Source organism: Cyprinodon variegatus, unplaced genomic scaffold (assembly GCF_000732505.1).
Source record: "Cyprinodon variegatus isolate N-32 unplaced genomic scaffold, C_variegatus-1.0 Scaffold231, whole genome shotgun sequence".
Taxonomy (NCBI): domain Eukaryota; kingdom Metazoa; phylum Chordata; class Actinopteri; order Cyprinodontiformes; family Cyprinodontidae; genus Cyprinodon; species Cyprinodon variegatus.
The window spans coordinates 482,535-498,963 of record NW_015150684.1 but is presented as its reverse complement, the minus strand read 5'-3'; the positions used below and the strand labels follow the sequence as shown (position 1 = coordinate 498,963).

General features: G+C 39.0%; 1 protein-coding gene across 1 annotated transcript; it reads right to left on the bottom strand.

The window, feature by feature from the left end:
- Positions 1-5,778: 5,778 nt before the first annotated feature.
- Positions 5,779-16,189, bottom strand: LOC107088881 (SPRY domain-containing SOCS box protein 1-like). The gene is made up of 3 exons (XM_015381337.1): positions 15,981-16,189; positions 9,039-9,913; positions 5,779-7,152 (listed from the first exon to the last, which is right to left on the bottom strand). The coding sequence occupies exons 2-3, from the start codon at positions 9,730-9,732 to the stop codon at positions 7,025-7,027; spliced, it is 822 nt and encodes a 273-aa protein (XP_015236823.1). The 5' UTR covers positions 9,733-9,913; positions 15,981-16,189; the 3' UTR covers positions 5,779-7,024.
- Positions 16,190-16,429: the final 240 nt, after the last annotated feature.

Below are 16,429 nucleotides of genomic sequence, written 5' to 3'. Positions count from 1 at the left end.
CTATTTATAGAACTCTGGCACCTTTTTGTCCTGCTGTGATGCACTACACCTTACATTACTTTAAATCTGTGTGCTAGAGTGTTTATTATTGTTGTTTAGAATGAAAATATAGCAGGTATAAAAGTGGTGAGCGACATATCTAAAATAAATCCATTAATTATTTCATATGGCTTTTTACAAGTATTTTCTAGTTGTTAGTTTGAAATTAGGGACGCACTATTTATTTGGCCGAATACATTTTTGCCTCCATTTCCTTAATTTTGGGAGAACTTTGATCGGCTAATTCTGAGATGTGAAATCAAAATTTTCCACTGTTCTTATCTACCTCTGCTAAGGAAGTTATAATTGTTCTGATTAATGTATTTCAATAAGATAAAATTAAAATATAAAAGGTGTCTAATAACAATTGACGGTGTCATTTAAAGGAAACAAAAATCTGTATGGGCCGGAATCAGCATTTCTATTATAAAATAGGCAATCAGTTATTGTCCAGAAACCTGAAATTGGTGCACTCCAACTTGAAATCATTTGTTATCAAGCAATGCAGCTGACATGCTGCTTTTATGCAAATATGAATATTGCTAAGTTACAGCTTGCTGATATAAGATACAGTATGCATTCCATTTGTTTTGATTGAGATGGGTTAACCATGGAATCCTCACTAACAGCAGGATGTAAGGTATTGGCAGGGAGGCACTATATAAAACGGCATCATCCCGTATAGTCAACAGAAACATCTTTGTGGAATGTACCTGCAGACACTAGTTCAAAGTGAGAATCACCTTCAAAGATTGTGGAAAATAACCGATCCCAATGACTTTTTAAATGCAAACTGATCAAATGTTATGGCCAAGATATTGGGTGTTATGAAAGCGATCATATTAATTTATAAAACAGTGTGAAGGATCTTCAGGAAGATGAACAGTGGGTAGGTAAAAGACATATAAACACTAAAACGTGCTGCAAAAACAGGTATTGTAATGGAAACCTGTTTGTGATAACCTGTTCTGTCAAGAGGTGTAAAAATATGCTACTAGGACAATAACAAGGAGTACATGCTGAACTGCAAGCTTATCTTCCTGAAGCTTCCTGCTGATATAATAGCTCTGAGAAATCTTCCATGAACTGCGGACCTGGAATTAACATGGAAACAGGGAGATAAGGACAAAAAGAAAAACAACCCGCCTGTTTATGACAGAAAAATGCACACATGAACGCATACCATGATGAATGACGGGAATGGTTATGTTTGCATTAAATCATACATTATTATTTTCTCCTTCGATGTGATCTTTGAAACATGGAAATCAACTCCTCCTGAAGCTATAAGGGTATTTACAGATAGGAAAGATATGAAACTCTCATTGTTTGCCACAGCAATATCTATGTTGTTCCAAAACATCTCGTCAAACCGGACACATTTGCATGTTGGGCTGTTGAAAATTATAACAATGCTTTTGTCATACGCTTTCAGCAGGGTGTTGACATGGAAAACATGCTTTATTTTGCTTACTTAAGTAGCTCTGGATGTTGTTTATTAGTCATAGCAGTGCAGGATCTTTGAATTGTGTAACATTAGGGGTACGTTTTATCAGTCATGCCAGCTGAACTAATTTAAGCTTGTGTAAACGATCGCAGCTTTGACATTAGATACAGCTGCTCAACCTTGGTGATAATGTCTCTGATGTGCCTCATTTCAGAGGCACGTAGCTCTTTCTGCTATATTTATGTGACAGCTTAGGGGTGTGTACTCAGACTGCCCTATGATGGGACAGAGGTGAGCAAAGAGATGTTCTTCTTCTTCCATTTGCGTGTTTCACATGTGTAATTTGAGAAGCTGGTCCAAATATCTGATATGCATGGCATAAGCTAAAGTCATGAAATGCCACTCACACATTTTTGTCTCTAAGCTGTCATGGGTTTAGAAATTTGGAAAATAGTGACACCAAGTGACCAAAAATTCAATGCACATCCCTTTTTATTTAATTTTAAATTAAAGTATCTCATTAATCTCATCTTTGCTGCTGCTCCTAATCCTGAGGTTTATATAAAAACAATGAACAAATGTAGGGATTAAAATCTCTGTCGGAGACAGAACACTTTGAGGGTTCCTTCTCCTCTATAACCCTTATTAACCCATGTAGACTCTAATAATCTAATTCATAATCTAGAAGATGCAAGAATTATGAAGAGTTCATCATCACATATAAGGTGGCATCAGTAGACGTAGTTACAGTTACTTAGTTACATTTATTGAGTAACTTTAAAAAAAAAAAAAAAAAAAAAAACTTGAAACATGTAATATAAGATATGATAAAGTATCACTACTGTTGCCTGAGTAAAATTTCTGGCTACTCCATCCACTGTAACTTCTGTTAAAGATATATTGGAGGATGTTCTTTTTCCGGGTGGATCATCAAAATAAGTGGCCCTTCTAATTGTCAATCATTCTGGTGATATGCTTACGTGAGGCCGTCCTACGTGCTCGTTCCCATTTTTACTTACCGGTGGTGATTCTGACATAGTGGAAAAATTGCAAATCTTCTTTTGAAAAGTAAGATTAAATGAGCGATGCAAACAGCAACTTTTAAAAGGAGCCTGCATGAGGAGAAATGGGCTCATGCATGCACTCGCACTTGTTCGATAGGCGAGGAGCGGATACGGGGTCATTTTTTTTTATGCAAATGCATTATACCTTTAATAAAAACAAGCCTTTTTTAAAATAAATATGCACCACTGAGAGGATTTCTTATTATTTGGAGGTTGAGTGAAAATACAGTAAACAATATACTGTAATATGTAGAATAGGTTAAAGTTTTCTCACTCAAAAAATGTCATTTGAATAGTGTTCATTCTACCAATTTTTTATTGTGTAATTGCTGCATGTGTTTATTATTTATTGTTTTCTTTGAGACACTGGAATTTGCATATAATTTAGTATTTTGTTCCATTTCATCATTTTGGAAAATATTGAATCAGTTTTTATGATCATGCACGAGAAGTAGGTCAGTTCTCAGTGCTAAAGTAGCCTTTCTACCAAATACTTTTTTACTCTTACTTGTGTAATTTTTTTTAAATTTCTTTAATTTCACACTTTTCCTGAGATAAATATGAGGCTATGCTACTCTTACAACTTGTGCGTACACTGCCCACTGTTGAGTATCTGAGATCATCATCTATATCTCATGATCACGTATTGTAGTTGAAAGGACCACTAAATTGTGACTTTAAAGCTGCAGTCTGTAACATTGAGAAGAGAGCAGACTTCGACTGAAAATTTGAAGAAAAACAGGTTTCAAGCCACTCACCCACCGTCTCTGCTTCACTCATGCCCCACCTCCAAGCTCCACCCCTCTCACGGCAGCTGCGCGGCTACCGCATGCGACCAGAGGGGGGGGCGTTCAGCATGTGTGAGCTGTGATTGACACTCCATCAGACGCTCCTCTGGCTGTGTTTGGTTGTTTTGACTCGTCCCGAATTATTCTTTCCAGATTGAAATACAGGCAGTAAGCGGGACCAATTGAAGCAGTTTTTTTCACAGGTTACATATCACATGTACTGCTGTCTGGGCATAGGGACAGTTTTAGCCAATATGACAAAAAAGGGATTTTTAAAAACTTACAGACTTCAGCTTTAAATGATGATAGAATACACCAGTGTGTTCATTAATGGATGCAGATGCAAAGCTCCAACCTGTCTAAAAATCTTCTGCACTCACCACAAAAACACTAAGATACTCTAATCTATGAAGAATCTGAAGATGCTAACAGAACCAAGTCATTTGCAAAGACACATTTCAATCTCTAGGCAAACCCAAATCCATTGACTTCCAATTCTAACACACAAAACCATAATTTAGTCTGAACATGACGCCCTGAACAGCTCAGACATTTTAAAGTTCTGTTTCATTGTTGTGCAGCCAGGACTATAAGCGCATTGCCTTTCTTGATTCTGGCATCAGTTGATCATCCTGAGCCTCCTTCCCAGCTGCCTGGAGTAAAAATTCCCAAAGTGGCTGAGATGTGTGATCCCTCAATAGCTGGTAACAACAGTGCGTTCCAGAAATGTCACTCATGGAAACACGTACATTTTTTATATACACGTACTCTGAACCTTACAAAAGGATTATTAAAAACCCAGTTTTTTAAAGAAAAAATAAAAAAAACAATGCACCAAAGTTTACAATCTGAAAGGTCTAGTACTATAAAAATGATCCTATTCTCCATCATAAATCATTTTAAAAGTGTTTGGAAACTACCCAGCATGCAACGCAGCTTTATATTAATGTAAATGATATAAAAGTGAAGCCTTTTGACCCTGAGTGTACAGAGTCTGTATGCAAGCCCCATCAACCACACAGCAGAGATAACCAATCCCATTTAGTTACATAACAGTTATATTTCAAGGCCCATGACCTGCTTTGGCGTCCTGCAGAGCTCCCTGCTGCCATAAAGTGAGGCGTCACATTTAGCTGACAGTCATACGACTCTGAGCTATTTGTGGATAGATAGTTTGGCCTCAAGTGAATCAGTCTCTCAACAGTCTCTATATTGTTTGGTTAAAATGTGTTTGCTGGTTTCAGTCATGCAGAGAAGTGATTAAACTACTGGCGCTTTGAAGATACTGGAGCGTTTTTGAATGCATCTGACCAGATTCTCCGTTTGATTTTGCTACAGCTGTAAAAGAGATGCAGACTCCAATCAAGCTTCTTTTCCTGCTCCAAAATTTCCATTTACAACATGTGTGTTGCTTTTGTCATATCAGTTCACAGATAGAGTTAGCACACCTTTCCCTGTTCCCGATCCATTTTCAGTAATATCTAAAATATATTGAAAATAATCAAAGGTAAAAAAAAAAAATCACCACCTAATTAAATATAGAAAAAAATATTAACTTAAAGCATTACAAAAAAAAATAAAAAAAATCCCAGCACCTACAGTATTCCAATGAATCAATTTTCTACATGTTTACTATAAATATTTTCTTTTGGGTGTTTGATATCACCATTAAGGAGATATCACTGTAAAAAGACATTTTGCAGTGAGCCAGAAAAAAACAAAACTTTTCCACAAAGGCCTCTATGCAAAGGGTGGTACTTTTAATACTTTTATCTGCCACCAGAGGGCAGAAGTATAAAACAAAGCAGCTTTTTTTTTTTTTTTTAAGTTTGTAGTAGTAAAGGTTTAAGAACTGATTCCTCTTCTGTAAACCTCTGCAGGGTTGTTTTCAACAAAACGCTCTGGAAAAAGTGCTGCTTATCATTGAAGTAGGCCTACTATATTTAGCCATCCTTTTTCATGACATCTGCCGTCTCGCCTGTTCAGAAGTGTAGAGAAGTAAACAAAGCTAAACCATGCCAGTTCAGCATGACGTTGACGCACAGCTAATGAGGCAGAACAAGTGAGAACACCTGGTCTGGGTTGAGCCTGACAATGAACAACGTCAACAAGAGGAATACCTGACTGATGGGAAATCCACGAGAAATGTATGAGGCGTTCTTTTGACGTTTCTGTTCAAACACTACAGGAAACAAAATCTATTAAACAAGTAAAGGAAATCAAAAACTGAGCCAAAATGCTAAGCAAATTAGAAATCATGCTTAAAACTAATGTTTGTATTTTCAGTGTCCATTCTTTTAACTTAATGTCATCTCCTAGATCGTTTTTAATCCTTTTAAAATGATGCAATCACAAAAGGCAGATTACCATAACTTAAATTCTAACATCTATTTTATATAAAAGTATAACTTGAGCAGGCAATGAACAATACAGTTAATGTGAAATAATCTTTAATAGATAAACAAATTTACACCAAGTAATACAAATCAAGTGGAAGCAAGCAAGTGTACCAATTATACACATTTAAAAACAGACTGCTTTATGATATGGCATTTGACAAATTGTTGGGGATCTGACCTACTTTCATTAGATTTGTGCAACACATTGTAGATTGTCGCTTTCTGTCACACGGTGCTTTAAAAACCCAAAGTTTATCAAGTCAGGCACCTACAAAGCCAGCTTCCAAAGACCCCTGACCCAACTATACAGTTCATAAACACAAACAAAACAATAGTTCTCAGTTATCTGCCAGTAGGACTCAAGAGTCAGTCAACATTTACATGTTTTTTTTTTCCTGCATTCTTTGTTTTAATATGTGCAAACCAGTGCTCAAACATGGAGATTATGGGAGATTAAAAAAAATGCTCTTGGGCCTCAACAGCACTTGGTCAGAAATTACACTTAAAAAAAGCAACAAATTATTAAAAGTTTGAGAAGTTTCCTGCAGGTGCATGCTACAAATGATCACAGTGACAGTTTTCTGTATTATGCCGATATTCCCGCACAGCTGCAGCTGAGCGGATGAGTCCATGTTACAGAGAAACCTGAGCGCAGTGAGGGGTCTGTGCTGCTTTTAAACTGATTCACAGTGCACCAGGAGCTCTCTATAAAACTGTCATCTTTTAGTCAGAGTGAACATGTATCTAAAAACCATTTCTAAAACCCAGAATTTTATAATGCTCAATTTGAAACTTTTGCAAGTGTGCTGCCATCTTGTGGTCTGAGAACAGTAGTGCACTGCTGCTCCTGGCCCGGTGATCCATCGCCTCATTATTAGCACAATTTCATATAGATTCCCAAGGCTATGAGACAGGAATGCATAACTGGGTGGAAAAGAAAAAAGGTTGGAGGTCAGAGCAGACGCCACATTAACCTACAGACTTGGAAGTGGTTCACCGACATGGTGACTGTCAGGGCATCATTTGGATCAGGGTGTGCATAGTACTCAATGATTCCTGATTTTACAAGGTTAAAGATAACAATTGGAAAAAAAAAAAAACAGTCATAAAAACAGGATAAGAAACTCAAGAGGAGTCTTGCCACTGACAGAAGTGTACTTGCTGATTCACGCAGGTGGCTCAATCAGTCCTGGAGGCTTCAGTAATGCTGCCAAACGAGTTAAACCCAAGGACGTTCCCAGAGAGTGAAGCAAGGGAGTGCCGAGTGTGTTGTGTAGGTCAGCCTCGTCATTGGTACAGCAGGTAGTTCTTGAGAGAGGCTGGCAGGGGGAGTCTGTGGATTTCGTTCAGCCGGTCTCTGCCTAACGCCACCCTCACCGAACGTCTACACAAGTCCATCAGCGAGAGAGGTTCAGCTAGAGGGAAACAGAAGAGGGAGGAGGGTGAGGAATGGGATCAGACTGAAGAGACACTTTTTAATAACTCTACCTGAGCAGAAGACTGCAGGTCTCCCGCATATTTAGATTTTATAATTCAAAGTATGACAGACCAACTGATGTACAGTAAGTTACTCATAAGTCGTGGCATCTAGCTTATCCAAAAACTATGAGTAACTTGTGCACAACTTATGCGTAACTTATCAAGAACTTATCTCCAATGCATATCAGCGTATTTGAGGTGTTCCAGACGACCGCTGAACATGTTTCTAACTTACAGCTATTGTTTAATGGCTTATTGGCAGCGGTTTGGTATAAAAAGGGGTTCACAGGAGGAAGCTCTCCTTCAGACTTCATCCTCATCATAGGATGAGCGAAGTCGACTTTGATGGATCCTCCCTGCTTTCACGCCCATGACAAATAAACTTCCTAGCAGACATGATGCTGAATCTGCGCTGACTGCAAACCCTCTTTTTCTATTTATTTATTCCTTTTTTTGGGTGGGCGGTAAACGGCAGCTAGGTTAATACCACAATCAAATAAATCTTTTTATGCAGGCTGGGCGCCTTCGGGTGCATTGCTGCCCTCCTCAGGACACTGACTTTTCGTGGGCATTACGCTGTTGTGCGTTATGGATAAGTTAGGCTGTCGGGCATACACTCTGGACTCATTATGAATACTCTGTATACTGCCAAAATAAAAATACATAGAAAGCTCAGCGTATGCCACTGTTTTAGGAGATTCTGGGACGTCAGGTATACGCTGGCAAAATCGTCAAAGTGTGACAGCGGCTTTAGATGCTTTTAGAGGCTAAATCTTTAATCCGCATTTAACAATTCCAACAGCTTAAAAAAAAAAAAGGTGAAATCATTGACTTAAAACAGGCAAACCCAAAGTAGGAAGAACCGCTTATACACATGTTCCACACAGAGTGCGGTCCTGCAGGGGTGGCGCCCACACAGGCAAATCATGCCTGAGTTTGGCGCCAGTTGTCACAGTTATCCAGGAAGTAGGTAGATTTTCCAGCTACAAACTTTCTGTAGGATGCATCAGTCAAGCTGTCAGATGAAAGCCTTTCAAACAATTGTCCTGATGAGGAGGGGAAAAAATAATCTAGCTGCAGCTAAGAGGGTGTGTGTTTATATCAGAGTTCAGGTCTGTGTTGGAGCTTTACTTCTACAACCCCAGCTATACATGAAAACATCCTCAATCTTAGAGCATGGGATCAGCTATGTTCAAAAGCAAAAACAAATAGAAATGTTTGCCTGAAACAAGAAGCTGGCTTTTTGTGAATAAGAGATTATCTGTGGTGGTTTTCTTGCAGATTCAAAACTAGGTCAAGGGATCCGAGTCGAACATAAAAATCTAATGAGCACAAAGCACTTGGGACAGATGGCGAGTTCACAGTCTGAGGTTTCTGCACCAAAAGCTGGGCAGAAATGGGAGTAATCCACTTCTACGTGGAGTTCTTAACTCTCTGATATTGAGCTGTGTTCATTTGCAATGATAAACATCCAAACAGGAGGTTCCCCAAGACTGAATGACAAAGTAAAGCTCAGTCTGAGTGAGGAAACTCCTCTTCCATAAGGTCACATGTCCCTATAATGTGAAGAGGAAGACTCGCTGATCAGATAAATGATCCAACTAAAAATATCAAACTGATTGCAGATCATTTCTAAATATTAAATCATGCAGGTGCTACAAAAATAATTCTGCTGCTCTCTATTTAAACCGGTTTGGATGTGAAAACAAGGCAGGAACTGTCAGACCTTTACAGCGTCAATAAATTTTCTGATTATAAAACCCTTATACAAACACACAGTCGCTCAGGGCAACAGGATATGTTGAAATGGTTTTATACTTACGATCCAGCCCGTTTATGTACCGGATTCGTATTTCACAGTGCCCCCACACGGCGCTCACTATGGGATGCAGCTTCTTTCCTTTGAGTCCTCTAAACGCCACTCCGAGGTAATGTCCATCCACGATGTAACCCAGTGTCCCCTCATCCATGTCCAGGACCACCAGGAGGGAGTCTGGTATTATGAAGGTGTCGTCTGGCTCCAGGAAGGCTGGGTAGGTTTTTCCTGGGAGATTCTTGCCGTCGTGGTACAGCTTACTTCTGCATAAGTCCCAGCCCCAGGATTCAGAGTTGCTTCCCACCAAAGCTGTGTAGCCCACCGAATGCAGCGGCGCGTCACTCGTCGCTACACCAACCACCGCGTGCGTGCCCCTCTGGCGCATGGCCCAGTTGATCTCCCAGACGTGCAGACCCCTGGTGTAGCCCACACATCCCCTGATGGCGTCTGTGCTCTGCGCCACAGGGTGCCTGTGAAACACCAGCTTGTTGTCGTCCTTTACAAAAACGTTTAAGGAGCGGTCATCGTTGTTCCACGAATGCTGGATCTGGGTATCAAGGCTGGCGGGCGGCATGTCCAGCAGAAGGTCTAGCCGAGACGGTTTTGTGTGACTCAAGGCCTGTAGCTCCAATGTTAGCGGACTGAAAGCCGGGTCCCGCATGTCAATAGTTTTAATGCCACCTGGGACTTTCTGCCCCATACTCCAGGTGGGTATAGCGCCTCCTTGTTGCCCACCTCTTTCTCCTCCCCCCGCCTCAGAGATTAATGGGGGGAGTAGTCAGCCTCAGACCCTCCTCTCTGTTGTGCTGCTTCAGCCTGAGGAGACGCTGCGTTGTGCTACTTCTGATGCAAACCAAGAAGCTGAGGCGACAGAGGCCAGGCTGGACAAATGAGATAAAAAAAACACACACAAAAAAAACAAGTCAGTAAGTGAATTCTTCTGTAGACCTGATGTAAACAAACAGAATTATGAGGCTTTATTTTTTTATTTTATTTAAAGATAGAAACTATTCAGAAGTAATTGCACACAACATTCAAAGTAATTTTTAATCCTCACGTTTAGTAATGTTATATTCTTAATTACTCAAACTACAGTCTCATACTACTCCTTTGGTTATAGACATTTAAAGGAGCTTGCATTTCCCTATGAATTGTTCTTTAAAAAAAAAAAAATCTTACACTTTAGCTCATTTTGTTGAACTCAAACTGATGTTTGAAAACCTAAAGCTCATGGTATACTTTAGGAGTGTCAAGATACAACTTTTTTGTTTCCAAATACGACAGATGTTGCATTGAGAAATGGACTATACTGATATTGACCTGATATGATGTTAGCATGAATCATCAGCTTCCATTACCGCCCCTCCCTTCAGTTATCCCTCTCTGCACCACCCCTCCTGTAAACACAGGTTCACTAAGCTGCTGCTAGCATAAGCATGAAGATAGAGAGAGCTATGATTTTCTTCGTAAAACTACATTTCAGTACCTAATAAGCGTCCTCATAGAAACATGCTGTTAGGGCACATTAAGAAGAGCAGATGAGTTTTATATTCTCTAGTTTTGGTAAACATATTAGCAATTTAGCTCTTTGTCAAATAAACATAATTTGAGAAGGAAAATAAGATTATTATATCGTGTCCCACTACACCTCCTGACATGCAGGCTGTTCTGGGGCTCATAAATTCAGAAGTTAAGGTTTTCATTAAACCAACTTTTAGGAGGCTCTAACTTGTATGCATTTATTTGTAATAATGTTTGGTTGTTTAAAAAGCTGCAGCATTGCTCCTCGTATTCAATGGAGGATGAAACTTTTCAGTTGCTTATAAATATTACAACTTTTGTGCTGAGGTGTTTTTGTGAAGAGGTCTCCAATTAGCCAGTCTGTTATCACTTTAAGTTGCAGGCAGCCCCTTTTTTAAATATTTCTGTTGAATTAATCTAATTAGCAAAATAAACTAAATGTATATACATTAATTTCACAGGCAGGGGGGAACAGTTGGTGTGGAGCAACTTCATGAAGGGTTCATCAGCCGTTGGATGCAGCATCTGTGGTGTTAAAGTTAGTCAGGGCTCCAGGTTCAGAAAGGCAAAAAAAAAACACCACAGATTTAATGCAATACCCACTGCTCAAATTAAAGTTGCTCATTTCTATTCTAGAGCTCCATTTCTTTGTCTTGAATCATATTTTTTGTAATTATGAACATTTAAATTAGCCTATAGTCGGACAGTGCACATCTGTTCCATTTTTTAAATACTCCGGCTGATATAGAGTATAATTTTTGTTTTAAAAGGTTGGTGACACCAGGTTTAATCTACAGTAGCTTAACAGTATGAAGGCAGTTCATCCTGAGACATCAGAAGACCACCCACACATAGAGAGACTGGACTCAAGGTTTTAGAGTTATAATCTGAATAGCTTAGCATTAACATAAAAACATCCCTACTGTTGATAAATCAAAATCTATTCAGCATATGATCCAAAATGCTGTGAATAAAATATTTAGAAAAAATCTAAATGTCATAGATCAGATGATAACTGCTTGTGATATGAAACCTCTCTAGTTTGTTTTTATATTTTCGGTGACAATCGCATCACCTTAAGTCAACTAAATAAAACGAAAACTAATACTCCATGCTGAATATCTAGTTACATTAATGGAGCAGTGGGTGTGTGAATTAATAAAGGGTTGCCAATGAGCCCTCATTTGTCCTACAGAAACAGCCCAACTGTATTCTTTTCCATTAGTAGCCCAACTATTAGGGTCATCTTAACACTGAATCAGTTTCCATTCCTGGGTACCAGGATCATTAATGGCAAGTCAGCTCCACAGAGAGTTATGGGAGAACATAAGGGATAAATACAGGAGATGGAAGGAAGATATAAACCATTATCTAATGGAGAGAAATTAGCAAGAGGATATGCGAGCGTAAGCTATGTAATGCAAGTTTATTATTGTGATTCTATAAACATTAACCCAAAACATACAATAATTTACCAGTTGAAGTTATTACTTTTGAAATCACTGGCAACCCGCCCCCATCAGTACAACTCAGGGTGGTTGGAAGCACAAACAAAGAGGTATTAAGAGTAGTCCCAGTATGAATAGGAAACCTTACACATATCAACTGAATGTGAGAAACAACAGAGGATCTGCAGGGCTGCAAGTCTCCTAGAAAGGACCTTTGTTCTCATGTGATTCTTAGAAAGAGGGAAACACATTGGGATAACTGTAATCCAAGAAATTTTTGTCTCAAACCCAGAAAATGTGTGCGTGCTACAGCACAGGGTTAACAAACATCTGTGGAAGGTGAATCATCCTCATGAAGGATTAATAACGCACAACTGTTCAGTTTCTTCCAATAACTTGTGCTGTTTGGCATTGTTTCTCCTTTTATCAGCTCAACACACCATGGAGCCAAGCCTGAGGAACAAGATCAACAAGTTTCTGTTACCAAACAGCTAAACGTCTGTTGGACTGAGATTGACTATAATAGACTGAATTACGAACCAAATAGATGTAGCCGTTTAAACTTTAAACAATAGTCTTCCTGCTGACGTAAAAACAACCTTTACACACGCACACAAAAAAAGCAAGAGACTAAAGCTAAATAGCTAAGTATTGTGAATAACGAGCTCCTATGGACGACTGAATTTCTTTTAAAGTAGTTTTATCCAGAAGGTAAACCCCAAAGTTTACACATTGGAGGAGGCATTACAATATTTGATGGATAATTGATGGGTCAGGATTTATAGACAGATGTGAAATCCTGTTCAAACTGTTTCTTAATTTGTAGCCTATTGAAATGTTACTTTGATTCTTCATGTAATCATACACAGGACATAAGAGAAAATATCCTAATGATTTGCCCTTTCTTTTGATAATTTAGGAATTTGCAAGGTAACAGTATTGTGTTTAAAAGCTGGTAGAATAGCAATAGCATAGGTACCCATTTAGTCACATTGCCTTTGAGAGGGAAAAACACCAATTTTTTCCCCACATGACGATCTCAAATTGTGTCCCCGAGGTTATCTGCGTGTGCAGAAGAAAAATTAGATGTGGCAGAAGTCAGTCTATAGGTGGATTTTAAAACTGTTAAGCAGTGGAGGTAGTCAGACGATACAGCAGACGATGCAGAAGAGGAGACAGAGAGCTGAACTATTAATTACAGCTTTTAGAGGAGTGATGGCATCTCAGAGTAGAAATGTGCAGGTGCAGCATCACAGTAAACTGTCCTGTTACAGTAGGACCCATCCAATTTCTTTTGGATTGTTGCATCCACCCAAATACTTATTACTTCCAAAATTTTATTGTCCCTCTGCTGTAAACATCCGCCTAAGCTGTCCTCCATGTTTAATACATACAAACGACGTAGTTTTCAGACATACAGTGTGAGCAGGTAGATGGCATCAGAGGGTCGGGCCACACAGCGTGAGAACATACATCGTAAGCTTTGAACTCACACCATATGAAGAAACCGAATGGTTTCGGCATACAGTGTGAGCAGTAGCTGCGTGCAACGATGGAAGATATCACACAGTGTATGCCCAGCTGAAAGCTCCTCTGCGATGGACTCTAGACAAGCAAGCTTTAAAGGTCATGAAAAAACTGGTACATCTACATGCTTGTGGTTTTTGCATAAGAAAATCTGAATAAACTCGCAAAATTGGTTGAAAATAACCAGAATTGAGATCTTTCGGGAAATTGTTCATGCCTACAAGACATAAAGGTTAAAATGATAATATGTCAAAAATGTGTTCGATTTAAAAAATACTAGAAGTGACACTTTGAAGATCCAGAGATTTCAACAACCAAAAAGGTAAATCCTGGTAAACTGTGCAACAAATCTTAGGATGCATTTCTTCCAGCAGAGGGAACCGACAGTATTCTGATAAAAATGAAAGTGAAATAAGAGGTGGTCATATGGGTTCATAAAAAATAAAACTAAAAAACCCACACCTCTTCCCAAACAGATTGCCAAACCCCTGCAAATAACTGATTTTGCAAAGTTTTCTTCAGCTCTATCAAAACATTGCATGCCTAAATCACAAAGATGTCTGGATTATATATTTGTTTTAACTCAACAATGAAATCTGTGTAGTTATTGAACAAAACACCCATTATATTTGTAAAAGAGTATTCTGGAGGGATTTCCATGCAGGTGCTTCTGCTGCCCTGTGGTCATTCTGTGTCTGACTGTACAGAGTATTTTGTAATGTCGAAACTGATGCTGCAGGGAAGGCCACTCTAATTAAATTGTAGACAAGAGTTCATTGAGCACCGCCTTGTCTCTTCTTCTAATGCAAGTAAACAACCATTTAAATGGGTCATGTCTCCTTAGTAATTGGAAAACAGGAGAGAAGAAAAAGCCAGCAACGGGTGGGCTTCATTTGAATGTAAAGTATCTTCTTTTCACTGGCTGTCCAGCACTCAGAGATTGAAACATGTTAATTTGCAAAACCTTTGAGTCAGGATGGTCACCATTATTCCCCTTCCTAAAAACTAACCAGAGCAAATAAAAGCTCTTCCTTCTTTTAGAATTGTGATTCATTATGAATAACAAAAGTAAAGGTTGGCTTGTTTAATTTGCAGGCTAAAAGCAAGGCTTGTGCCGAGAAGGGTTCCTGGGCCCCTGCTTTGGTTCAGAGTCTATTACAATGCAGGAGGGCTTATTGAATTTGCTGAACCCCCCCACCAAAAAATGAAAAACACTTGTTTGCATGTAAGGCTTAATTCAGGCAGATTGTTCACCAGCACAAGTTTACCAGTCATCATTCTTTTATCAGTTGGCGATCAAAGCCCCTGCATGCTATTCAGCTTTCAAGTAATGTTTTGTCTACATAAGGATAAAGAAAGTTGTATGCATCTGATTTTGAAAATGTACCTCTCATCCTCCCCATCCGCTATGGAATACTTTCATTTTCCAGTTCAACTTACTGTGGCAGATGCAGACTACATTTGTATAGCCTATATTCTACATTAGGGTATGTTTATATCAATCCTTCAGTGCAGCTTACATCAAAGACAAGATTGATTTCACTGATAAGTGAAATGCAGATTCAACCCCATGAGGGAGCCTGTTTTGCTTCTTTGAGATTGTCTAATCTCTTCAACCTCCATAAAAAAAGAAGAAAAAGTTACCTTTTATTTCTATTTGGCCTTTATTATTTTTCGCAGAACAGGTCCAGGTCAAGTCAGTGCTTAAGATAACGCTAATTATAACTGCTACTTAAGTCTACCTGGACATTTTATGTGTTTTTTTATACATAGTAACATTTAGATTTTGGTGTGTACGGTTTTTCTCTGCTTAGTTAAGCTTTTATTTACATCATGTTATTTCATGTTCGAACAAGCCTAGACGTTAGCCTCTAAAAACAAGCTAGCGGAAGCTAACTAATAGCATTCAGCTGTACCTGTTAAAGAAACCAAAACATCGTATTCTTAAACATTAGTTAAGGTACCCTGGGCTTGTTTTGTACGAACAGACAAGTAAAAGCTCATTCGTAGGCCTTCTACCATGCTAGCGCTTGTTAAAGCAGGCAAACCACCAAACAAGCACTAGCTGGTCAAGCTAACGGTCGATTAGCTTTCACTTAAAAAAACGAACATGGACGACCTCTCTTTCGAAACCTCGCTCATTTCAGCGTTTCCATAAAACCGAATCGAACTGAGAGTTTGCAAAAATAAAATATAAATAAAAAAGATTGCGAAAAAACCTATTGTGTTTAGCAAACACGGCTACAGAACGTGGCCAATACAATCGAATGGCTACAAAGAAACGCCGGATGATTAATTTATATACTTCTAAACAAAAAAATATATGGAAAGCACTTAACAGCATTAAGAGTATTTTCAGAAATAAATTATGTAGTTAGGGTGCGAAGAGAGGAACACAAACAGCTAAACAGAGGCTTCGTCAGTAGCTTACGTGAACACATAGAGAACCGACCTGGTTTAAAGTTGTCAGGCGGTGAAGCGTGGAGGAGAACCGCCGGGTCACGGTTCGGTCTGCGTCTATTTCATGGTAGTTTTTCTCGCTCTTTTACCTTCTGCCATTTGAGCCCCTGACGTGAAAAAGGTGAAATGGTGATGACTGCTGTGACATCGCTCGAATCACGTGGTAAAATGCTCCCAGCTGCACCAGCCGATTAGGACCTCCCCGTGACGATTTGCAGTACGGGAGCTGAAACCATAGATATCCATAATAAAGGCCTTTATTATGGATATCTATGGCTGAAACGGCTCCTTCGCAGGCTTCCGTATCATGGCGTCAAATTCGCCGCCATATTGTGAGTGGAATTAATCAGTAACCCCGCTTTCATATGCTTATTTATCACTTAGAGGAATACCCTTTATTATTCATGAGCCTAGAAGGTTTTAAGCAAAGTCAAATACATG

Coding starts and splice junctions, on each gene's coding strand:
- LOC107088881 (XM_015381337.1), bottom strand. CDS start 9,732: ATGGGGCAGAAAGTCCCAGGTGGCATTAAAACTATTGACATGCGGGAC. Junction 7,153..9,038: donor GTACATAAACGGGCTGGATC/GTAAGTATAAAA, acceptor GTTTCCCTCTAG/CTGAACCTCTCTCGCTGATG.